This window comes from Caloenas nicobarica, chromosome 4 (genome assembly GCF_036013445.1).
Source record: "Caloenas nicobarica isolate bCalNic1 chromosome 4, bCalNic1.hap1, whole genome shotgun sequence".
NCBI lineage: Eukaryota > Metazoa > Chordata > Aves > Columbiformes > Columbidae > Caloenas > Caloenas nicobarica.
Window position 1 is genome coordinate 79,202,129 of NC_088248.1, and position 25,512 is coordinate 79,227,640.

At 59.6% G+C, this 25,512-nt stretch overlaps 1 protein-coding gene across 10 annotated transcripts in view; it reads right to left on the reverse strand.

The window, feature by feature from the left end:
* DCTN1 (dynactin subunit 1) overlaps positions 1–25,512 on the reverse strand; it is a 73,257-nt gene that overhangs the window by 21,474 nt on the left and 26,271 nt on the right. For 4 of the 10 annotated variants that reach the window (XM_065634521.1, XM_065634524.1, XM_065634520.1 and 1 more), the window contains exons 3-7: positions 25,079–25,157; positions 24,205–24,236; positions 4,417–4,437; positions 2,040–2,228; positions 134–172 (exon numbers count right to left, since the gene is read on the reverse strand). In XM_065634521.1, the coding sequence (XP_065490593.1) occupies positions 134–172; positions 2,040–2,228; positions 4,417–4,437; positions 24,205–24,236; positions 25,079–25,157 (360 nt within the window). The remainder of the gene's footprint in view (positions 1–133; positions 173–2,039; positions 2,229–4,416; positions 4,438–24,204; positions 24,237–25,078; positions 25,158–25,512) is intronic. The other 6 variants (XM_065634527.1, XM_065634526.1, XM_065634529.1 and 3 more) reach the window with 4 other exon arrangements.

Genomic DNA, 25,512 nt, shown 5'->3' on the forward strand with positions numbered 1-25,512 from the left:
ACACCCCACAGCAGCACAAAGCCACAGGCGCGGTGCAGAGCCACACACGACACTGCGGGTTAGGTCACAGCAAAGCCCTCGGCTCCCGTTACAGAGGTGACATGCACGGTCATCAAACCAGAGCCTCGGTCACCTGGCCGTCCTGGGGACACTGCACGGTGGCCGAGCTGGGCTGCAGACAGAGAACAGCTTCAGTGACACCGGCCTGGCCGAACACCATCCAGAGCTCTCAACTAAAATCAGGCTGGTTGCTGCACTCACATTGCGTCCTAAGTCAGAACTTTTTGGACAGTCAGATTTTAATTTGAAAGACTTCCCTTTCCACTGCCCCAGCTCAACTGAAGATTATTTTATAAGAAATAGTAATAATAATAAACCCATACTATCTCCTCTACTTCAGGACAAGGAAAAAACCTCCCAGGTTGTGCAAGAAGGGAAAACGATGGTTCCTTCAGTACAGTCTGTATATAGACATTGGATTAGAGCAGCTGCTCCCGAACTTTGGGGACCATCAGATCACTCAGCCCTCAGTCCCTTGCAGACCCGATGTCTCCAGTACACCCATGTGTTACAGAACGGGGAATAACGGCGGCTGGGAAGGGTGAGGGGACGTCCCTGTCCCCCTCCCCGTCCCCATCACCATTTGACAGACCGCAGTTGGGGCAGGAGCCGGGGGCTGGAGCGGCCTCTGGCCAAAGCTGAAATCACGACACTGGGTGACACTAAGAGATTTTGAAAAAAGTCCTGCGCAATGTCAAGCGGCGCAGGAAAACCACAGATTTCTCCGTGTCTTTCTGGACATACAGACACCCCCAGTTCTGCCACGAGAAGAGCTCCGGCACCCACTGCAGAACTGTCCCCAGAGTCCCCTGGGCAGCGTGGGGAGGGTCCCCCCGGACCCCCCCCCAGCTCCTGGCCTTGCAGGCTCTTCATTCCCGGCCCTTGTGCCCCAAATCTTCAACAAGCTCTAATTTTAACTCATTAATACAATGCAAGCTGGAAGTAATTAAAAACTATTTTGAAGATCAAAAGTGGAATAACTACGCTGATATAATTATTAGAAACACTCGAGTTTGGGAAATATTGGAGCTAAGTGGATGCCGGAGCGTTCCCAAGGCACATCCACAGCCGATCTCTCCATTCCAGTGCACCCAGCACCAGCGGGCGGAGGGGACACAGGTCAGGTCTCCCCTGGATTCACAGGGTCCAGCTCTCCCCTCACCGCAGGTTCGAGCTCTCACTTGGAGCCTCCACCCCCAGCACGTTCACCCGCCAGCTGCTCTGAGCCACCTCGTCCCTTGGGGACCCAGGAAGGGGCAACGTGCGTCAGGAACGGAGCTGAGCTACAGCAGCTTCCCTGGGGAAGCATCTCCCCAGCTTTGGTGTATCGGTCCCTGCAGTGTCCCCGGCCAAGTCCCCACTGAGCCACGCACAGTCCCCTCTGTCCCCAGTCACCTCATAGAGTCGCAGAACTATTTTGGTCGGAAAAGACCCCCAAGATCATCAAGTCCAACTGTCACTCCAGCCCTGGCACTGCCCCATGTCCTGAGAACCTCATGTCCGTCTGTCCAGCCCCTCCAGGGATGGTGACTCCAGCACTGCCCTGGGCAGCCTGTTCCAATGCCCCACAGCCCTTTGGGGAAGAAATTGTTCCCCAGATCCAACCCCAACCTCCCCTGGCGCAACTTGAGGCCGTTTCCTCTGGTCCTGGCGCTTGTTCCTGGGGAGCAGAGCCCGACCCCCCCTGGCTCCAAGCTCCTTTCAGGCAGGTCAGAGATCAGAAGGTCTCCCCTCAGCTCCTGTTCTCCAGCTGAACCCCCAGCTCCCTCACCCGCTCCTCCCGCAGCCCGTGGTGCCAAAACCTGGCACGACCTGACCGCCGGTGACACGAGCCCTGCGCAGCGACCACCACCAGCCAGAGAACCTCTTCTCCCTCTTCCTCCCCTCTCCTCCTCCTCCCAGTCCTGACACAGGTTCTCTCTGCCCTGAGCAGCCCCCCGCCGCGGCAGAGCCGGCAGCTTACCTGTGCCACGGCTCACCTTTGTGGGCGAGGGCACCGGCGGTGCCACCGGCGAGGCCAGGGCGGGCGTTGGGATGACCGGGGCCACCAGCGGGGTCTGGGCCGGTGTGCTGGGCTCGCTGCTGCTCATCTCCCCGCCCGAGGCCGAGGCCGAGCCCGAGGGCCCGGCCGTGCCGCTGGACGCTGCTGAGCTGGGGGTCCGGGTGGGCTGGAAAACAACACGGGCAGGAGACAGTCAGAGCAGCACGTGTGACGGGCGACGGCGTTTCCTGGCCGCCCATCTCCCCGCGTGCTTTGCCACCGCGTTTTTCCGTCACCAGGGTGTTTCTCCCGGCTCCCAGGCTTGTGTTTCCAGCACACAAAACCCAGAGGGACATTTCCAAGGTGCTCTGGGCTGTCATGGGCGGACGGTACCCACCTGCTGAGACAGAGAGGAGCGGGGACTGACCACAGCCAGCCCTGGGGAGGGACCGAGCCAGGCACAACCCTGTGTGTGGGCACAGAGCACGGGGACAGCGGGGACACCAGTGACACAGAGCGCGGGGACAGCGGGGACACCAGTGACACAGAGCACGGTGATGGTGGGGACACCCGGGACAAAGAGCACTGGCGGGATGCAGCACATCACCCAGACCCACGACGGGCCGGGACTCGGGAGCGTGAGCGCTGGGATCTGCTGCTCCGGGGAGTCCAGCTCGGCCAAAACCCACAGAGAGTCAGTTGGTGAAGGGAAAGGTACAATTATATGACAGCAGTGACTCAGTTAAACCAAAGCCAGCTCCTGCCCCTACACCCCAGCTCTGAAACAAAAGGGCAGAACCTGCCTGTCGGAGGGACCAGGGCAGAGACCAACGAGGGTCCTCAGGGGCATCTGCAGAGGTTTTGGGGTTCCAGCTCCAGAGAATCATAGAGTCACAGATTCGTTTGGTTGCAAAAGCCCCTCAAGATCATCAAGTCCAACCATAACCCACCCCCAGCACTGCCCCGTGTCCTGAGAACCTCATGTCCGTCTGTCCAACCCCTCCAGGGATGGTGACTCCAGCACTGCCCTGGGCAGCCTGTTCCAATGCCCCACAGCCCTTTGGGGAAGAAATTGTTCCCCCGATCCAACCTCAACTTCACAGCCCACTGTGACGGGAGCAGGGAAGGTTTCGCCCCATCTACCCTCCATACCTGGAAACACAACAGGACACATCTGGGGCTCAGCATCTGCAGGAGCCCGAGCCAGGTGCTGCTGCGCCCACCAGTGTCACCAGCAGCTTGTTGGGGACACACTGGGGCAGGCACCTGAGGTGGCACCTCTGTCTGCAGCTACGGCAGCTGGCGGATGAAGCACCGAATTTTAGGGGAACAAAAGGAGAATATGAGAGCAGCAAGAGTTCCCTGGAGTCCAGGGAAAACCAGGGGAGCTTGGAGGAACCAGAGCAGCAGAGCTGCTTCGTCAGTGCTGACGAGGCTTTAATTGCCGGGACGGCAGCGGCGAGGCCACCCGTGCGACCCGCGGTCTGCAGGGAGCACCAGCTCCGTCAGACACCGCCGCTCGTCTCTTCACGGACCTGCATCTCTGGAGCAAACTCAGCAGAGCCCTCGCCGCGTCTCAAGCCTTTGGGGAGAAGCTTCAGAGGGATTTTAAGCTGCAGAGGGAGCGGTGGGCTCTCCTCCTCACGCCTCTGGCACACGTTTTCCCCGAGGTCCCACCCAGCAGGCTCCGGCCCCACACTGCCGAGGTGCCGGTTAACACGACGTTTTTCGGAGGGGACGCTGGACACCCGGCTGCTGGATCCAGGTGCCCTGGGCTCAATGAACCCGTCGCTGCCCTGGGCTGAGTTTCTTGTACACGCCGGTGAAAACCAAGCCCTCCCTGCAGTGTACCCCTCACAGAGGAGAAAACACATTTCACCACCTACGGCCCAAAACTTGGCTATTGCAGATTGTCTGAGGATTTATCTCCCGTGCTTGCTCATGTGCCCCTTCACAGGCATGTCCTGCTGACTGGGGCAGACCCCAAACTGGGAGCGGTTTGTGCTGGGACCAGTGCGGGGCTGGCAGACAGCTCTGGGCTCCCAGCTCTGCCCACCAACAGACACCCCAAAATCCCGCTGGGAGCACCCACAAACAGCAGGAACGGCCGGCAGGGAGAGGCGAGCAGGAGCGCTCACGGGCCCTGGGGCAGGGGGCACCGCGGTCACACTCCGCCGTGTCCCACCAGCCCTGGCCCAGGGGGATGTTGTGCCCACACCGGCTGTCCCCAGCGTCCCGGAGGGCACAGCACCCCTGGGAGCTCCTCCGGGCTCCGCACGGCCGGACGGAAGGACGGACAAAGGGCAGGTTGGCCGAGCACCCAGGCACACGGTCACCGCGCGGCCCCCGCGCCGGGCACGACCGCAGCTGCTCACCTTGGGCCGCCGGGCGCTGGTCTGGAGAGAGGAGAGATGCACAGGACAGAGGAGCAGAGGGACAGACCCGCAGCGGCAGGAGCGGCAGAGACAGGGGAGAGGAGACAAAAGACAGCAGGGCAATTAGTGCGCGTGGCGCCGGGAGCAGAGCTCGTTAACCGCGCACCGGGGCCGCCCGGCGCTCCCAGCGCGGAGCAGCTTCAACCCAACACACCATTCCGAGAGCGTGAAGTTGAGGGGGTTTTATTTTTACTTTTTTTCCCCCTCCCCTCGCCCATTTTTTTTAGGGACCAGAGTGTCACCAAAGCAGCTGTCCACAGAAACGCTGGAGCCCCTGGGCTCTATTGCTCTTTAGTCATAAAACTCGAAGGGACGACGTGGAGCATCTTCTCAAATGCTTCCAAATTTTCATTTCTGGACACACATCCGTCCATGGAGGTCAATGCGAACACGGGCACTGTCTGCACGTGCAGCACGGCAGAACAACCACCGCCAGCTCAGCGCCCTCACGTCGAGGGTGGGGAGGCCACGGTCCTCAGCACATCCTCGCCGTGCACTTACACATCCCTTAGCAAATATTTTTTCCTTAGCAGACACTCCATCCACAGCTGGTGTAACAGCAGGTAGCCGTGATGCTGGCAGTGGGGGAGCGGGATGGGCTGGGAACTGCAGGGACATCTGCTCTGCAGCCTGGGAACACGGGAGCAGCTTTTAGAGCTTCTCACATTCTGCTTCGGTTTTTATTCTATTACCTAATCCACAGCTTAAAGTGCCCAAGAGCAGGACAGATCAATAAAGACGCTGCCATCTGACACTCCCCAAGGGCACAGCCATGAGCGAGACATTTGGTCAGGCAGAGCCCGTCAGCGACGCTCGGCCCCTGTGCGGCAGCGGCAAACCCACCGGGATGGGCTCAGCATCGCTGCCAGCACCAAAGCATCACTGCCACCGCCACGGCATCGCTGCCACTGCCACAGCATCGCTGCCACCGCCACAGCATCGCTGCCACCGCCACAGCATTGCTGTCACTGGCATCGCTGCCAGCACCAAAGCATCACTGCCACCGCCACAGCATCGCTGCCACCGCCACAGCATCGCTGCCACCGCCACAGCATCGCTGCCACCGCCACAGCATCGCTGTCACTGGCATCGCTGCCAGCACCAAAGCATCGCTGCCACCGCCACAGCATCGCTGTCACCGGCATAACTGCCACAGCATCGCTGTCACCGGCATTGCTGCCAGCACCACAGCATCGCTGCCACCGCCACAGCATCGCTGCCACCGCCACAGCATCGCTGTCACTGGCATCGCTGCCAGCACCAAAGCATCGCTGCCACCGCCACAGCATCGCTGTCACCGGCATAACTGCCACAGCATCGCTGTCACCGGCATTGCTGCCAGCACCACAGCATCGCTGCCACCGCCACAGCATCGCTGCCAGCACCATCGCTGTCACCGCCACAGCATCGCTGCCACCACCACAGCATTGCTGCCACCACCACAGCATCACTGTCGCCGCCACAGCATCGCTGCCAGCACCATCGCTGTCACCAGCATCACTGTCACCACCACAGCATCGCTGCCACCGCCACAGCATCGCTGCCAGCACCAAAGCATCACTGTCACCGGCATCAGTGTCACCGCCACAGCATCGCTGCCACCACCACAGCATCGCTGCCACCGCAGCTTCTCCCTGATGTTCAGATGCAACCGTCTGTTCCCACCCAAGGCCTTGGCAAACCACCTGAGAGATCTTACAGCTACTCTAAAAAAAAAAAAAAAAAATATATATAGATTCCAACTGGACAGGTTGTCACTTCAAAATAGCCGACTACCTACTGTATTACTTAGGCTCAATCCTATTTTGCTCAGTTCCGGCCTTTTCTAAAAGGCCACACTCAACAGGAGGCCCATTCCACCCTGAGGGAAGATTCTCATCTTCCAGAACATCTTCTGCTTGGCAAAATTTGCCAGGAAAATGTAACGACAACAGTAAAAGTTTAAAACCCTCAGAGAGACACAGGGCTGGTACAGGAGCAGTGGAAGCTGCTCCTCAGGAGCACTCCAGCATCTTTCAAGAGTCCTACGAAATAAAGATTACACAGAGTAGCACCAAAAATCTGAAGAAACCTCTGAAACCCCCTCCCTCGGGGGCATGAGCAGCCGCGGGTGTTTCACACCGGCCAATGTCTCTGTGCTGGAGACGGCTGCGTGTCTGCGCTGGAAACGGCTGCGTGTCTGCGCTGGAGACGGCTCCGTGTCTGCGCTGGAGACGGCTCCGTGTCTGCGCTGGGAAATGCTCAACCAGCCGCCATGGAGCCCTCCCTGGCTGGGCATGGTGGGGAGACATGGAGCATCTTCCCGACTGAAACCTCAGCAAACCCTTCAAACCCGGAACAAGCCTCGCGGTGACCTTGTCTAACAGCTGGCCAGGGTGAACAACAGGCTCATCTGGTTGGTGCCTCCTCCGGTGTCCTGTGCAAGGCCATTTGGGCCACTCTCCATGTAAAGACCAGGAAAAGCTGAACCGCCAGCTCTGAGATCCCGGGAGCGGCTCCTCGTCCAGGGACAGAGATGTCCTGCTGCTGGCCGGCAGGGCCCCGGGTGACAGGGCTCTGCCGTCCCCTCTCCATGCCGAGTCACACAGCAACGCACCCGCCGGGCTCCGTGGAGCGCTTGGGAACCTGGGACAGCAGCTGCTGCCCTTCCAGCCTTGCGGTGCGGTGTCCAGCCGGCCAGGAGACACAGGGGAGCAGGACCCCACCAGGAGATCTCCAGGACCCCACGGCAGCTCTCCAGGACTCCGTGACAAAGTTCCCCAGGGCTGCACCCACACAGCTCTCCCAGACCCCACGACGCAGCTCCTGGCGGTGGCGGCAGCACCAGGAGCTCTGCTCGGAGCTGAGCAGACGCCTCAACTTCAGCCGGGCTCCAGCCCCCGCAGCAGCTCAGTCCGAAACCTTTGGGCCCCCTGGGATGCTCTGACTGCCCGGCTGGGGATGTTCATATTTCATCTGGCCGTTCTGAACTCTGCTGCGTAACGTTCCTCCATAAATACTTAATGACATTATACAACCTTTGTTCCCTCGGCAGGTCCTGCACGCAGGAGCGAGGGGAGCATGTGGGGCTCTGAACGGACACGCTCGGACACAAACTTTGGTTCTGGAGCAAGAAATGTGGCAGAACTCCCGTCCCGCAGCCGCCTGCGGTGCTGCCGGTGTCGCCCGTCCCGCCGGCGGGGCTGAGGATCGCGGGCCCTGCGGGTCCCTCCCGGTTCGGTTCCGCTCCCAGTGCAGGAGTCTCGACCAGACCCGGCCAGGAGCACCGAACGTCACTGTCACGAGCACAGAGGAGGACGCTGGTGTTGGTGTCGCCCTGCGCCAGGCGGGACGCGCACTGCGGTGCCAAACGCTTCACCCGGACAAAGTCTGCGGATTCCCGAGGCAGAAAAGCAAAACTTCTTGTGGCGCAAGTGCTGCTGCAGATTTCCCACGTCACTCCCCGGCAGAACCGAGCCTCCTCCAGGCACGACCTGCCGGCACCATGCTGTCTCTGCCCCGCAACAGCGGCACGAGCTCCTCGGGGTGTTCTTCCCAGGCTGACGGTACCTGTATTATTGCTGGGGATGCACTACAAGACATTTTGCATTTTAAAGAACCGGCGACACTTTGCACGTGCCCCTTCTCACACAGAGGCAACATGAAACGAGAAAAAGCAGATGAAACCAGCGGCGCTGGGACCTGTGACGCTGCTGGCAGGCAGGGCTGGGCTGGCCCCGCTCAAATCCGTGTTCCTCAAACTGCATTGGGAAGTGGGTTAAACAGGAGCTCAGAGTAATCACTGCGTAACACGGTATTTCACTGTTTGGTGAGCTCATGAACCACATACACAAATCAAGAGCATTTACTGTAACGTTAACAAAACGGCAAAGTCTCCTCGCTGACACAGCACGGCTGCTGAAGTTTGTGCCTTTGGTTATTTTTATTTTCACTTCTTCGAGATCATACAAAAATTCTCAGGATTTCTCTTTAAGCTGAACGGTGACATCCTGGTTATGCTAAAAATAACCATACAGGACACTACGGAGCACAAACCAGAGCCCGTGCTGAAACCTGCAGAAACGGCAGCTTGACAGGGAATCCAGAGCAGAGAAACCCTGGGAAGCGTTAAAAGCGGCTGAACCCAGCGGCACGGCAGGAAAAACGTTATTGTGAACATGCAAGTTCCCCGAGCCCAGCCCCGGCAGCCGCAGGGATGCTCATGCAACACAGGCACAGGGATGCGATGGAGAAACGACTTCAGGGGAACTTGAAGGGAAAAGCGAGACACGAAATGAAGCTGCTTGTTCATCCAGCCCCCCCCGCCCAGCACCCAAACCCAGTGCAATCAGCTCAGCGGCATTAGCATACAAACAGAAAAAGGGAAAAAAAAGGGAAAAGCAGGCAGGTCGGGAGCAGCATTAGCAGCAAGGGTGTGATCCAGCAGCAGATTGTACCTTGCGTGTGGCCGGGGCCTGCCTCATCATTGCGGAAAGGACAGAGCGAGGGAGGGAAGAGGAGCAGACGTTAGCACCGGGCACACGCTGCGGCGCCTGCAAATGGCCGCGGCTCCGCTCTACCCGCTTGCCATCCACCCGGAGCCCCGCGGTTGTCTCTGCCAGCGCCGGCCGCTGCGGCGGCTCCGGGGGCTGCGCCGGGGCCGCTCGTCCTCCTGCGCCGGTGCCGCCAACCACCGCCCCGGCGGCTCATGACATCACCGCCGCCAGCTCTCCTCCCCGCCGTGCCACGGGATGCACTGGGACGCGCTGGGATGCAACGGGATGCAACGGGATGCACTGGGATGCGATGGGATGCGATGGGATGCGATGGGATGTGATGCTCAGGGCAGGGGGCCACAGTAATTCAGCAACACCCCGCTCAGCCGCCACGCCGGTGGGTCCAGCGGGGTCTGCCCCACGTCCCTCTGTCCCCCCGCTCAGCACCCCACAAGCACGCCAAGCCCACAGAGCTCTCCTGCCACAGCCCAGCCCACCCCATGGCCACACCAGCCGGAGGGCAGCTGGGACCTGCCAGCAAACCCTGAGCAGATGGACAGAGCTGAGCCCGTGCAGACGGACAGACGTCTGTGCGGAGCCGCGTCCATCTTGCAGCGCTGCCCAGCTCAGCCCCAGCCACGCGCCTGCTGCCAACAGGGGATTTGTTTTCAAGGAGCTCAGCGCACCCTGCATGGCTGAGGATGCCACGAAACCCCCACACCTTGGAGAAGCCCTGCCCAAAACAGCCCCCATCCTAAAAAAACCCTGCCCTAAAAAACAACCCTGCCCTAAAACAGCCCCTGCCCAAAAACAGCTCCTACCCTACCCTGAAAACAGCCCCTGCCAAAAGAAAACCCTGCTCGAAAACAGCTCCTGCCCTAAAGCAAACCCTGCCCCAACCCAGCCGCGGCAGCCGCGGTGCCCGAGCCCCAGCACCGCCCGGCTCACAGCCCAACTCCTGCCCACACCCCAGCCCCGCACCAGGGGCGCGAGTGCCACAGCAGCCGGTGACACTCGGAGAGATCTGGGAGCTCTCGGTGAGCCCCGGTGCCACCACACGCTGGGGATCCCGGCCCGTCAGCTATCGACTCCTTTTACACACACCCTTTTAATTCTGTATACTGCATTACGCGTGCATGAACATGGACCTTCTTTTCCAATATTGACAACTCCAGTTCCAGTTCCATCATTTTCCAGCATTTCCAGACTAAGGCGCCAGGAGAGAGAGGAGCTCGGGCCAACCCGGGCTCACCCGCAGCAGCAACGGTCCCTACATAGAGCCGTGGAATCGCAGAACCACAGACGGTTTGGGCTGAAGGACCTTCCCAGCTCCCCCAGTGCCCCCCTGCCATGAGCAGGGACATCTGCACCAGCTCAGGTTGCTCAGAGCCCCGTCCAGCCTGGCCTGGGATGTCTCCAGGGATGGTTCAGCCACCACCTCTCTGGGAACCTGGGCCAGGTTCCCTCCCCTCACACACCTGGACACCCTGCACACCTTGCACACCTTGCACACTCTGCACACACCTGCACCCTACACACTGCACACACCTGCGCACACCTGCATGCCCTGAACACTCTGAACACCCTGCACACACTGCACACCTTGCACACCCTGCACCCTACACACTGCACACGCTGCACACCCTGCACACCCTGAACACCCTGCACCCTACACACTGCACACCCTGCACACACCTGCACACTGTACACTGTGTACACCCTGCACACACTGCACACCTTGCACACCCTGCACACCTTGCACACCCTGCACACACCTGCACCCTACACACTGCACACACCTGCACACTGCACGCCCTGCAAACACCTGCACACACCTGCAAACACCTGCACACTGCACACCCTGCACACCCTGTACACTCTGTACACCCTGCACACACTGCACACCCTGCACACACTGCACACCCTGCACACACCTGCACACCCTGTACACACTGCACACCCTGCACACACTGCACACCCTGCACACCCTGCACACACCTGCACCCTACACACTGCACACACCTGCACACTGCACACCCTGCAAACACCTGCACACAACTGCACACAATGCACACTGCACACCCTGCACACCCTGTACACTCTGTACACCCTGCACACACTGCACACCCTGCACACACTGCACACACCTGCACCCTACACACTGCACACACCTGCACACTGCACACCCTGCAAACACCTGCACACAACTGCACACAATGCACACTGCACACCCTGCACACCCTGTACACTCTGTACACCCTGCACACACTGCACACCCTGCACACACTGCACACACCTGCACCCTACACACTGCACACACCTGCACACTGCACACCCTGCAAACACCTGCACACAATGCACACTGCACACCCTGCACACACCTGCAAACACCTGCACACTGCACACCCTGCACACCCTGTACACTCTGTACACCCTGCACACACTGCACACCCTGCACACACTGCACACCCTGCACACACCTGCACACCCTGTACACACTGCACACCCTGCACACACTGCACACCCTGCACACCCTGCACACACCTGCACCCTACACACTGCACACACCTGCACACTGCACACCCTGCAAACACCTGCACACAACTGCACACAATGCACACTGCACACCCTGCACACACCTGCAAACACCTGCACACTGCACACCCTGCACACCCTGTACACCCTGCACACACTGCACACCCTGCACACACTGCACACCCTGCACACACCTGCACACCCTGTACACACTGCACACCCTGCACACACTGCACACCCTGCACACACCTGCACCCTACACACTGCACACACCTGCACACTGCACGCCCTGCAAACACCTGCACACATCTGCACCCTGCACACACTGCGCACCCTGCACACACCAGCCCCTGCACACTCATAGTCTCCTGGAAATCCCCTCCAAGGGGACTTTCTCCAGTGGGCGGCGGTTTCCGGGGGCTGGGGGAGCCCCGCGGTTTGCACCCGACCGCAGGAGCCACCATCTGCAGCGGTTTGATTTCCGAACCACTTCTGAATTAGGAAAATGAACATCTCTGGTGCCTCACATAGATGTTCTCCCTGGGCTGATGTTCTGAAAGTCGAGAGCATTAAAATACACAGAGATATATGTATATATGTGTGTGTGTAAATATATACCCTAAAAATCAAAACCTGTGGTTTAATGAGATTATTAAAAGTCACCGAACACAACAAAAGCTGGGGCCCATCAGCTCCATTTTCTGCAGAGACTGTGGGTGGGACAAGCGGGGGCTGAGTGCGGGTTCGGTGGCTCCGCAGTGACAGCCCAGGGCGGACGCGAGCCCAGGGGACGGCGGATGAGCTGAAGGGCACTCTGGCGTGTGAACCCAGCCGGAGTCGCTAGGCTGGGGATGAGGAGATCTCGCAGCAGCAGGAGCCGGTTTGGAGCAGCGGCCCCGAGCAGCCGTGGGACAGGACCCGTCTGGGCACCGCTCACAACGTGCCCCAGTTGCCCCGCTAATTTTTCTGCACTTTCCCTCCAGCCAAAACTCAAACATCAGCAGCAGTTTGTAAGAGACTCAAGGGCCACTTCAGGGAGCCCAGAATTCAGTAATTCATGTGGAATTTCTGACCCTACAAGGCTCACACCTGAAACCCGCAGATCTGGTTTTTAATCTGTTTGATGCACTACTCTCACAGTGTTTTTGCTCCGGAAGCGATTTCAAGACTTGTCAGTAAAAACAGCACGCCCAAACTTTCCAAATTCCACTTGGGGGTCCTCTGGCCGCACAGCGCAGGGGCTCCAGCCGTGCACGGAAGCACAGACCAGCACGGCCCTTCACTGGAGGTCTGCACGGATTTCACCTCTCCGCCGACCCAGCGCAGGCTCCTTCTGCTCATCTCTGTCGCGGGGAAACGTCGTCCGAGGCCCATGGTGCTGGGGAGTTGGTCAGTCTGGCTCTTTGGTTCCTCCAAAGCTCTCCAGGTCCTGGGCTTTGCTTTTGCTTTTGTTTTCGACCAGCAAAGTCCTTCCAGAGCCTCAAGTCCCATTTAACCAGCAGCTCAAACAGCGCGTGGTTGGTGCTGAACACAGGAAGAGCTGGTCAGGCTTTCCCGCAGGATAAAAGACTGTGCCACTGGGTAAGTCACAGAGCGAATGTGGGCATCCCACAGAGAGAGACAGTTAAGGTAGGAGGCACGATACGTCATTTTATTCTAATACTTAACCATTTTCTCTCCCAGCAGCCAAGATCGATCACCAGCACCTTCAGTGACACATCCACCCTCGATCTACAACGTGAGACCTCGAGAATTCTTGGCCCAGGACCTGAGCTGCCCACATAGAGTCACAGAATCATTTTGGCTGGAAAAGACCCCCAAGCTCATCAAGTCCAACCATAACCCAGCCCTGGCACTGCCCCATGTCCCTGAGAACCTCATGTCCGTCTGTTCAACCCTCCAGGGATGGTGACTCCAGCACTGCCCTGGGCAGCCTGTTCCAATGCCCCACAGCCCTTTGGGGAAGAAATTGCTCCCCAGATCCAACCTCAACCTCCCCTGGTGCAACTTGAGGCTGTTTCCTCTGGTCCTGGCGCTTGTTCCTGGGGAGCAGAGCCCGACCCCCCCAGCTCCAAGCTCCTTTCAGGCAGGTCAGAGATCAGAAGGTCTCCCCTCAGCTCCTGTTCTCCAGCTGAACCCCCAGCTCCCTCAGCCGCTCCCATCACACTGGTGCTCCAGCCCCTCACCAGCTCCACTGTCCTGCTGCAAGGACCTGTGTGCCTGGTGCCACATGTCACAGGCAGATCTGCTGCAGCACACGTGGCCTGTGGCTCCCATAGTGGCTCTGCCGAGGACGACGACAAGGATGATGACAAGGACAAGGCTGCTGTCACCGTCCCCTCTGGGGCTGGTCGGACGTGGCCGCCCGGCTCCCGCAGGCTGCGGAGCATCCACATCCTCACCCATGAGGGTGAGGGAGGCAGAACCTCAGCGGAGCTCAGTGGGGACAGGGGACAACCTGGCAGAGGACAGAGCTGAGCAGGGTGACGGTCCCTCCATCTCCGAGCCAGGGCGAGCGGCTGTGCCGGCCCTTTCGGGGTAACGCACGTTGGCTCCGGCGCGAGCCACTTCCAGCCCCATTGAGTGTCCCCCGAAGCCCAGGAGGGCGAGCAGCGGCCTCGGGGACGGTCAGGCTGTTGCTTCAACCAGCGTCACGAATTCTGGGTGCCTGGCAAGCCTGAAAACATCATCCTGGCATCACCCTCCAGGCAGCCTCACTCGCACAGCAGAGAGGCGTGGGGATTTTGGAGGATCCCACATTTCAGAGGATCCCAGTTTTCAGAGGATCACAGATTCCAGAAGGTCACAGATTCCAGAAGGTCACAGATTTTGCAGGATCACAGATTTCGCAGGATCCCAGATTCCGCAGGATCCCAGATTTCAGACGATTCCAGATTCCCAGGGTGCCGGGTCCCAGGCTGGGCTGTGTCCCTGGCCTGTGGGATCTCCTGGTCGTGCTGCAGAACCAGGGCCAGGTCAGCGCCCTCCAGCCTGTCCTGCTGCAGAAGGTGCTTGTCACGAACCCGCCCAGTGTCCCCCCGGATCCTGGGAACAGCAAACCCCCCGTGTCACAGGCTCTTACCCAAAAAAAAAAAAAAGAAAAAAGAAAATTTCAAACAGCTCCAGCAGATAAACACCGAGGAAAGCCTGACCCCTCCAGCACAGAGCCACTTCCAGCTGCGGTGACACTGACCTCTAGTACTTTCTATGCATGACAGGCTAAAAAAAACGATCGTCCTGAAGAAAATGCCTCTGATCTCACAGCAGTTTATAGAAACAAGCCAGACACTGTTCTAATGAGCTGAGAGACAGTAAATATTCCGATCCAGAGCCAAAGGGAAGCACTTGGGCAAGCTCCCAAGAGCTGAGGCGCCGGGACAAACACATTTCAGGGTTAACCAAGAGAAGCAGCTTCAGGAGACCAGATGTGGCAGCATCGTCACCCCATCACCCCATCAACCCGTCACCCTGCACCGTCACCCCATCACCCCACAGCGTCACTCCATCACTCCACACTGTCACCCCATGACCCCACAGCGTCACCCACACCGTCACAGCTCCAGGCAGCTCCGACGGTGGGGACCAGGGGTTTGTCTGTGCCAAACTGTGGCCACCAATGCCAGGAGGACCGGGCTGCGGGCTGGTACGTTCATGAAGAACCACCGCGTTTCGTTCGCTCGAGCCTGGCACGGTAAAGCCCGGCCTGGGTGAGAAGCGGGTTACACAGCCGCGGCTTTGAGCCACCCGAAGGTGCCCAGCAGCTCCCGCAGACCCTCTCCAGCTCCCAGAACACGCGGCGCTCCCTCCTCGCTGCGCAGTTCCAACCAGCGCTCCCCATCTCCCCCGGACAAAGGCCCGTGTGGGATCGGGAATCCTCAGCCGCGGTTCCCGTGAGCCCCTCAGAGCCACACGCGTGTTTGCAGGAGCCACAGGGAGCTCACGCAGATTTAACATCCAGCTGGGAGAACTGGGGATGTTACAGCTGCTCTAATGAACCAACTCCTCTCCTAACACAAATCTCATTTTCTAAATCTAGAACCTATCAATTCTTTCCCCATCACGGTTCAATTCACGCCAGCTCCAGGCTGGCCACACCTCCCGGAGCCGCCCTCTTGCACAGACGCAGCAGATGAGAAAATGTGATTTAGCAACAGAAGAAATAGGTGTCGGCTGCTTTAGAGCGGTCCTTTAAAAACACTCAGTGATCCGTGAGAGGAGTTATTTATCTCCAAGCCACGCCAAGTAACCAGGAGCTTTTAGCCCCGGCACAGCTAAGGCGATTGCCGTGTCCCGCTTTGGACACGGGTTAATCCGGCTCATCGCCGCGGTGCCGCCAGCTTGCGGCGCCAGATGCTGCTCGGTTCCTGCGTCCTCTGGTCCTTCCCTCGGTGAGCAGCAAAACCACCACGATCCAGCAGCACGGACCGTCCCGGGACCGTCCCTCAGAGGCACCGGGACCTGCACCGCGGGCACGGGATCCCAGCGCGGAACATCAGCGCCCGGTCTGTTCTGAGCCTTCCGCAGGACGTGCTTTCGGCAGGTCAGAGGTGAGGCGCGTTTATGAGATAATGGGATTACTCTTTCCTTTAAAGGATTACCAGGGCTTGGGTTGGCCCCTCTGCTGTACAAAGCAACCATCTGGGACCAGCTCGCTCCGCGCTCTCCCCAGGCTGACCGGGGCCACCTGCTCCCCACACGGGGACAGTGACCGGGGACAGGAGAGGGTCAGACGGGACCAAGTGCCCGAGAGGGAGATGAAGCTGTGGGTGTTACAGAGCTCAACCCAAACACTCGAGATCCAGCCCCGGCACACGGACTGCCAGCCGGGCTGGTGAAAGAACAGGGATGTCACTGGAGCTGGGACAAAGCCAACGCATCCGAGGGGACAAAAAAGGAATGGGCATCACACTGGCTTCTGTGCTGTCACACGCTGAGTGACCTGCGGGGACAGCCAGCACCCCTGGGCAAGAGACTTATGGTCACACAGCTCAGGTGTGACAGCGGGGCCACCAGCTCTGTGTGCGGGGGACAGCCAGGGCAGGGTCCGCAGGGCAGACGTCCACGTGAGGGATGGGGACCCCCTGAACCCTGCACCCAGCAGGAGGGACCCCCTGCTCCGTGCAGCCCCGCTGGTGGCACAGCCGGGGTCCCTCCAGCAGGGCTGCCAGCCCGGCCAGGGCACCGTCCGCGCCACCAGCAGCCGAGTTCGGAACAGCCACAGCTGCAGTGGCGAGAGACCCGGATCCACCGTCCCCAACGAGCTCAAAGATGGAGCAAACCGAGGCCAACGGGGGGACAATAGCTGGGAGGACAAGGGCCATCTGGCACAGAAAAGCAGCAGCTTTCGGTGCGATTAAACTCTATATTTAACATGCAAAGAGCCCCCTTAATCTCAGGAATAGGGACTTATCCGCTAATCATGTTAGTTATGTTGTGATCACACCCACCCGACTGCCATTCTCACACGCTTGTGCGGTGTCACCAGCGGCAGAGGAGGGGGCTGGAGAGCTGGCAAGGTTATCAAAGGCTGAAAAAGTTAAATTCTGAGGTGACATCAGCAAAAAGGTGGCACTGGCCTGTCCCTTGGAGAAGAGTTGTGACGTGCCCGGGCCCGGACATCTCTCTGGACAGCTGTTACCACACAACCGCTTCTCCGAAAAGCAAAGCTCTGCACAGGCGGCAGCGTGTACGGCAACGTGTGACCACCGGACTGCCCCAGACCCCGGGGACGGGCGGGACAGGGAACGAACACACGTTCAGACCAGGAGCCGTTCCCGTCGGCGTTACCGAGCCGGGACAGGCAGCCGGGACGGGCGGCCGGGTCTGAAGCAGCCGCGGTGAGCTGGGGAGCGACACGCGTGTCCCTGCAGCTCCCTCGGAGCAGCGGGGTGACAGGGACAGCCAGGAACAGCCGGGGACAGCCGGGGACAGCCGCTGCTGGCCGCCCCCCTGCAGCGCCCCAGCAGCCTGCGGGCTCTCCGGGGACAAACGCTGCTGTTTGGATCGTCTCTCCACCCGAAAATCGAAATGAAGGTGGCTGGGAAGACAAGACCTGCGGCAGACCCCGCCGCGGCCGCAGCAGGTACCATATCGCTCTCTCCGGTGCTCACACCGCGCCTGTTCCCGCGGCCAGAGCTGCTTTTCTCTTGGCAAGACTCCCATGGCAGAAAAATATTCCCCAAACGGCCAACGGGAAATGATGATTCTTTGCCAAGACTTTTGTAGCTGTTTTGGTCATAGGCAATACAAAAGGGTTCTGGCTGCGGTGTTACACACCAGCTGGTTGGGGGTGCTCTTGCCTTGGGAGACGCACGTGGAGCCGCAGCCCGAGGGGGACAAGCACCACAGACAAACCGCACCGTGACGCGTCACCGGGTCACCGCAGCGCATCTCTCCGCAGCGGTGCCTTGTTTCCAACTCCGGGGTTTGTTCTGTCACTGCAGCGGCTCCTGTTTTACCGCCGCTCAGCCACAGGCCAGAAACGCTTGGGAGAAAACTCATGGCGCGGCATTACTTGGTGGTGTTCAGAAAACCGCTCTATACTGGGCAGTAACGAGCCACACCATGGCCCCGGGATCACAATGCACCAGTTACCAAGACAAATGCGGAGTTCTAAATGTTTCCCAGTCAGACGTGGGGAGCACGGGGCTGTGCTGCCCACCACCCGGAATGCACCGGGCGAGGAGCTGGTCCCTGCAGCGCCCGAGCCGGGAACACGCTCATTAGATGGTAATTAAAGGGGAGAGAAGGCAGCAGGCGGAAGGCTGAGGTGTGAGCCCAGCGTGTGCTGCCGCCGGGCCCAGGGCGTGCGGTCGATGGATGTAAAACCCGCGCAGGCGATGCAGCGACGCTGGGCACAGCCTGCGGGTATCACAGCCACGCGGAAACACGAGTGGGGTTAATGGATCAGAGGAAAAGCTCAGAGCTGAGCTCAGAGCCTCCCCTGGGCAGACACAAACTCCTTCCCCGCTCCCGAGCCATCGCTTCTGCTGCATTTACCATTCACCTCCCGTCCCCGGGCAGGCGGGGGCACATGCAATGAGCAAGCATGCAACGGTGCGATGGGGGCACAGCAGCCACGGGGACGATGGACTGGGATGGACCGGGCCTGTCATGCGCCCGGGAGACGGCAACACACAGAGCAAGTGACAGAAAAGCAGCACCTTTTTAGGTTTCACTCCACGCTGCATGAGGAGGGAATAAAAGGGAACAAAGTTAGAGCTCACGCCGTAAGGACCACGGTGACGAGCAGTGATCTGCCTCCTGTTCAAACAGCACAAGTGTCACAGCTATTCCTGGCAGAGAACATTCAAAGAAGTCATTGGGCTGCAAAAATATGTGTTAGCAGAAAGGAAAATACATTCAGGTGAATTTAAACAGATGTTAAAGGCTTAAGAGAGGAAAGCAGAGGACAGGGCTTGTTTCAGCCCTGGGATTTCCTGTCCTTACTGCAGTGCCACTGATGCACCTCCCAGCACAGAGTCCTCTGAGGTGCCAGGACGTACTCAAAGGAAGATACATTCACCTAACGGCAGCATCAGCACTTGCAGAGTTAACCACCGTGCTCAGCCGACTGAAACCGGGATCCTGGGGAGGAGGATCCCCCAAATCCCGCTCAGCCCCCGACCCGCCTCTGATCGGACCCTGCGAAGGGAAGAAGCTGCTGAACCCACCGCTTCTGTTCACGTTTGTTGTGGGTGCACCGCCAGCACACCCTGGGTGACAGACACTGCCCACAGCCTACAGGAACGGGGCGTTTTGCTTTTAAAATGCAGTTCCCGATCACACCGAGGCAGAGCCCTGCAGTGGCTGCTGCCGTGCCGAGGACTTTTTGTGGGAGTTCACGCAGTCGTGCTGGGAAGAAATTGCATTTCACCCAAAGCCTGCTGGAAATCCTCCTGTTTCCTGCTGCTCAGGGCTCGTCTACCCAGGGGAAAGCAGCGTTTTTCCCCATTTCAGAAGTCCCCGTGACAGCTTCCCGGGTCTGGCCACGCAGTAGTTGGGGTTTCGGTGTCGGGATCTCCCAGGACGCAGGTGAACCCCGGCCCGACCCAGCGGCACCTCTGCACCTTCTGGCAGAGCCGTTACCGTTTCGCACCCATGGGCCTCCCCAGACACACGGGACACCCTCATCTGCTCCTCAGACACCTTGGGGATGCAGACACAGAGCAACAGGTCCTGCCACCAACCTGGTGCCGAGACGGGGGAACAGGAGTGAGCGATACGGCAGCAGAGAGGAGCTCCCGTTCCTGCGGGATTTGCACCCAAACACGGCAGGGTCTGGAACGCCACAGTGCCCACGGCTCGACCGGCTCCAGCTGCAGAGCTCAGGGTCAGCAGCCAATACGGAAATCAGAGAATCATGTTGGTTGGAAAAGACCCTCAAGATCATCGAGACCAACCGTTCCCCCACCCCTGGCACTGCCCCATGTCCTGAGAACCTCATCTCCGTCTGTCCAACCCCTCCAGGGATGGGGACTCCAGCACTGCCCTGGGCAGCCTGTTCCAATGCCCCACAGCCCTTTGGGGAAGAAATTGCTCCCCAGATCCAACCTCAACCTCCCCTGGCGCAACTTGAGGCCGTTTCCCCTGCTCCTGGCGCTTGTTCCTGGGGAGCAGAGCCCGACCCCCCTGGCTCCAAGCTCCTTTCAGGCAGGTCAGAGATCAGAAGGTCTCCCCTCAGCTCCTGTTCTCCAGCTGAACCCCCAGCTCCCTCAGCCGCTCCCATCACCCTTGTGCTCCAGCTCACGAGCTCTGGGGTGATTCTCCAGTTTCAGAGGACACGATGCAGCACCACAGAGAACACACACACATTCTGCAGCAGCGTTAAGTCCCCACTCAGGATGGAAAACACCCACAATAGTGCCCGGCAGAGGTTCCACCCTTGGGAAACAGCAGCTCTTCGTTACACAAACTGTGACAACGGTCACCATGTAGTGAAGCCACCAAACGTGGATCAGGCAAAAAAGGATCGAGAGGACCATGACCAGCTGGAGGGACAGGACACACCGCGCCTGGGGACAGGACAGGACGCACCGTGCCTGGGGACAGGACAGGACGCACCGTGCCTGGGGGGACAGGACAGGACGCACCGTGCCTGGGGGGACAGGACAGGACGCACCGCGCCTGGGGGGACAGGACAGGACGCACCGTGCCTGGGGACAGGACAGGACACACCGCGCCTGGGGGGATAGGACAGGACGCACCGTGCCTGGGGACAGGACAGGACACACCGCGCCTGGGGGCACAGGACAGGACGCACCGTGCCTGGGGACAGGACAGGACACACCGTGCCTGGGGACAGGACAGGACACACCGCGCCTGGGGACAGGACAGGACGCACCGCGCCTGGGGGGACAGGACAGGACGCACCGTGCCTGGGGGGACAGGACAGGACACACCGTGCCTGGGGACAGGACAGGACACACCGTGCCTGGGGGGACAGGACAGGACGCACCGTGCCTGGGGGCACAGCACAGGACACACCGCGCCTGGGGGCACAGGACAGGACGCACCGTGCCTGGGGGCACAGGACAGGACGCACCGTGCCTGGGGGCACAGCACAGGACACACCGCACCTGGGGACAGGACAGGACACACCGCGCCTGGGGGCAGGACAGGACGCACCGTGCCTGGGGGCACAGGACAGGACACACCGCGCCTGGGGGCACAGGACAGGACGCACCGTGCCTGGGGACAGGACAGGACACACCGTGCCTGGGGGCACAGCACAGGACACACCGCGCCTGGGGGCACAGGACAGGACGCACCGTGCCTGGGGACAGGACAGGACACACCGCGCCTGGGGGCAGGACAGGACGCACCGCGCCTGGGGACAGGACAGGACGCACCGTGCCTGGGGACAGGACAGGACACACCGCGCCTGGGGACAGGACAGGACACACCGTGCCTGGGGACAGGACAGGACGCACCGCGCCTGGGGACAGGACAGGACGCACCGCGCCTGGGCGCACAGCACAGGACACACCGTGCCTGGGGACAGGACAGGACACACCGTGCCTGGGGGGACAGGACAGGACGCACCGTGCCTGGGGACAGGACAGGACGCACCGCGCCTGGGCGCACAGCACAGGACGCACCGTGCCTGGGGACAGGACAGGACACACCGTGCCTGGGGGGACAGGACAGGACGCACCGTGCCTGGGGACAGGACAGGACGCACCGCGCCTGGGCGCACAGCACAGGACGCACCGTGCCTGGGGACAGGACAGGACGCACCGCGCCTGGGGACAGGACAGGACGCACCGCGCCTGGGCGCACAGCACAGGACGCACCGTGCCTGGGGACAGGACAGGACACACCGCGCCTGGGGACAGGACAGGACACACCGCGCCTGGGGACAGGACAGGACGCACCGCGCCTGGGCGCACAGCACAGGACGCACCGTGCCTGGGGACAGGCTGCTGTCCCCACCGCCGGGACATTCTCTGCTCCCCGTTTCTCGGCTCTGCTCACACCCAGGCCGCACACAGGGGGTTCCCCCCACCAGACGGGACTCCCCAGAGTAACTCACCCTGAGCTCCCCAGAATCTCACCGCTGCGACCACAAACCATTTATTTCAGCACCACCTTCTCTCTTTGAGAGACCCGGACGAGAAGCGGTGCTGAGAGCGCCTGTCCCAGAGCTCGGGGGGTTCAGTCGCACTGGTTTGCTGCCATCGCCGCAGCCCCGCGGGACAGCGGTGGCCTCTGTCCCTCTCGGCAGCGAGGGCCGCAACGCTGGGCGGGAGCCGGACCCTCCGGTGGCCGATGGGACGTCCCCAAGGACAGCGGGACCCTTTGGGGTGTCAGCACTGCCCCAACCCACCCAGACCCCGTGTCCCACAGCCCCCGCCAGCGGCACATCCCACAGAGGCCGGTTTGGGCTGAAACACCCGGCAAGCGGCTCAAACAGCTTCCCGGCACTGAAACGCCGTGTTCCTGCACGGAGCTCCCGGGGAGCCGCGTAACCCAGGGTCACAGGGCAAAGCCCCAACTCGCCGATTTCTAACACAGGGCAGACAGCAAACCCGCGTGTGCCCTGCGCTCCAGTCACCTCCAGGGCTGTCACACCCCCGACACGCGGCAGGACATTAATTGTGAGCTGTGGCACTTCCCATAACGACAAACCAGAGCGGACACCCAGGGCACATCCAGCGTCCCAGCCGGGGCTGCATGGAGCTCCCTCTGCCAAACTTTTTGCTGCCAGCACCAAATCCTCAACCTCTTATGCAGGAAAAAAAAAAAAAAATTGCAATGCTTAAGGACAGCAGGTACCATCAGCTATTTAATCTGGGCTTTCTTAAACCTTCTGAGTGCAAACCCTGCTGGTTCATCTCCTTGCCTGCAACCTTCTCAGAACATGAGCACTATAAAGAATTTAAAGAACAATTCCTATTTTAGCATCCTGATTTCGTGAACGCTAAGATTTTTTCCACTTCTTAATTATTATATTTGTCTTTTAGTACTGATGTTCTACAGCAATTCTAAAATTTTCCTTCCAACGCCTCACGACTCGGTTTTGCAGCCTGTATTGGGAGGGAGGGCACTCTGCTCTCACCTCCCTCACAGGGTCACTGCTCGGTTCCACCGAGTACATTAATTCCAGGATATAATTAAAGCAGGAGGCAAAATGTTTTGTACCACAGACAGAGACACCAGGGGAAAGAAAAGATGCCGCCGGTGCCAGAGGTCCTGCGACGGAAAAGGACAAGACGCTGGTGGTGAAGTCGTGTCCCACGCACAGAAACAGGTAATTTCCCTAAAAATCCTCCAAATCCCTTTGGCGGGGGGTTCTGCTCCCCGCGCTCCGGTGTCAGCTGGACACGGCACAACCTGCGGGTCCCTCACTGCGTCCCGCTGCCGGCAAGAGCCACACAGGTGGGAATTCCTTTATCTCCACATAAGCTGGTTTTCTCCACCGCTGCCCACACACCAGATGGGCCCGTCCGTCCCTGAGAAACACCCAAAGCACGCAGCACAAACCCTCGCTATCCGTACACATGCACATCCAGTCCTGCGTATCAACCTTCTGTACCCATGGCTCTGTGCTTGTCTGGGGTCAGGATTATTTGCAGATAGGTACCTGCTGCAGGTTTGCATTCCTCAGGAAACACCCTGGGCACACCAGGTCCCCGTTTGTGCCCCAAGAGGCGCGAGGTCCCTGGGCAGAGCCCTCGGGAGCGCGCACAGTTTCCCGTGCGCCGCACACAGCTCATTCCCGCGTCCCCAGAACACGCTGTCCTGCAGGATGCGGGGCCGTTACTCACCGGGACACAGCCCAGCCCGCAGGGCCTGAGCGCTGCAATACTGATCCAACTGAGATAAAACCTGCAATACAGGAAACTGGGCTGGGGTTTAATTCCTCAGTAACTTACTGATTTCTGGTCATTAGCTGGAAATTGCTTTTTAATGGCCTTGTTTCCCATGGCTTTCGGAAGAAATGCGCTTTACCACGGCTATTTTTATGATAGAGCACTGAGCTAAAAAGGGAGAACTAAGAGACAGGCTGGCAACACTCTGACTTTTCTGTGTCTTGTGTGTGTGTGTGTGTCACTTCGTGCTCCTCCCGTGGGGCTGGCAAAGGGAGCTTTCAGAGAGGTGACACAGGTTACTGCAAGGTCACGGGGAGCGGCAGGAGCGGGGCTGCCCCTCGCACCGACCCTGGCCACACAGGGAACGTGTCTCCGCAGCGGCACAGCCCGGGCTCGGCACTCACCAGTTTGGTGGCTTTGGCGGCGTCCACGGCATCTGCAAAGAGAAACAGAACCACAACGTGAGTTTGGCTGAAGGAGGCCCCTGGTCTGAGCCGCACCCCAGGCACCCTGAGGTGTCGAGGAGCGTTGAAAGGACCGTTTACACATGTTCTTAGGGATAGGGTGGGAAACAGAGCAGGATAAACCAGGAAAGGGTGGTACAGGGGGCAGGGGCCTGGAGGAGCAGGGACTCCGTGTGGGACCCGCTGGCACGGTTTGGGAGAACCGAACACTCGGACACGCTCAGAACCAGGCCGGGCTGCGCTGCTGCGCTGGGGTTAAACCCCTGAAGTTCAGAGCACCCCGAGCCACCTCCAGAGCGCCGGCTGTGGAAGCCCCGGCAGCCGGTGGGGAGGCCGGCCACGGCTCCCCAGCTGTACGCAGCAAAGCAAGAGGTTCCCATCCCGGTCCATGCGTGGCTGGGAATCTGAACCCGCGCGAGGCAGAGGCACAAGAGAAAGAAGAAATTGTTCCCCAGATCCAACCTCAGCCTCCCCTGGCGCAACTTGAGGCCGTTTCCTCTGGTCCTGGCGCTTGTTCCTGGGGAGCAGAGCCCGACCCCCCCCGGCTCCAACCTCCTCTACAGAAGCCAAGAGCTAAGCTGTGAAATGGATACTGGGCCATCACGATGTTCTTTCAAAATTTAGTCTCCTCAGCAAAACACGGTCAAGAACTCAGCAATAAGCAATGAATTTGTGTTGAGAGACACCAATCTCAGGATAAAAGCCACCTCGGGCTCCTCCCGGGCCCCTTCAGCAAAGGCACCCGTGTCGTTCCGTGCCCTGGACCAGCCCCAGCGAGGGCAGACGAGGGCTGTGCAGCGCGGCCCGGCCGTACCTCTTTTGGGGACCTTCAGGGCAGCCGATTCTGGTGTTTCTGGGGACGTTGTGTCAGCTCCATCTTCAAAGACTTGGATCTGGAAAAAGTATAACAACTATTATTACAAAAAATTAAAAAAACCTCACACACAAGCAAAAAAACCTTCAACACCAAAAAAAACCCAAACAAAAAACCCCCCACAAAAAAACCCAAACCAAGCACACAAACAGAACGTGCTCAGAAAGCAGGTTCCTTTCGGCAGCACATTTAAACAGCGCAGCCTGCATTCTTTGGCACAGATACTGAATTCAGTCGTTCAAGCTCAGCTCTCCGACCGTTGTCCTTCCACAGGCTTCCTGCAAACAGCCAAATGCTCTTTATTCACATAAGGAATAAAGAATATTCACACGGGGAAAAAAGAATGTTCACATAAGGAATAATGAGTATTCACA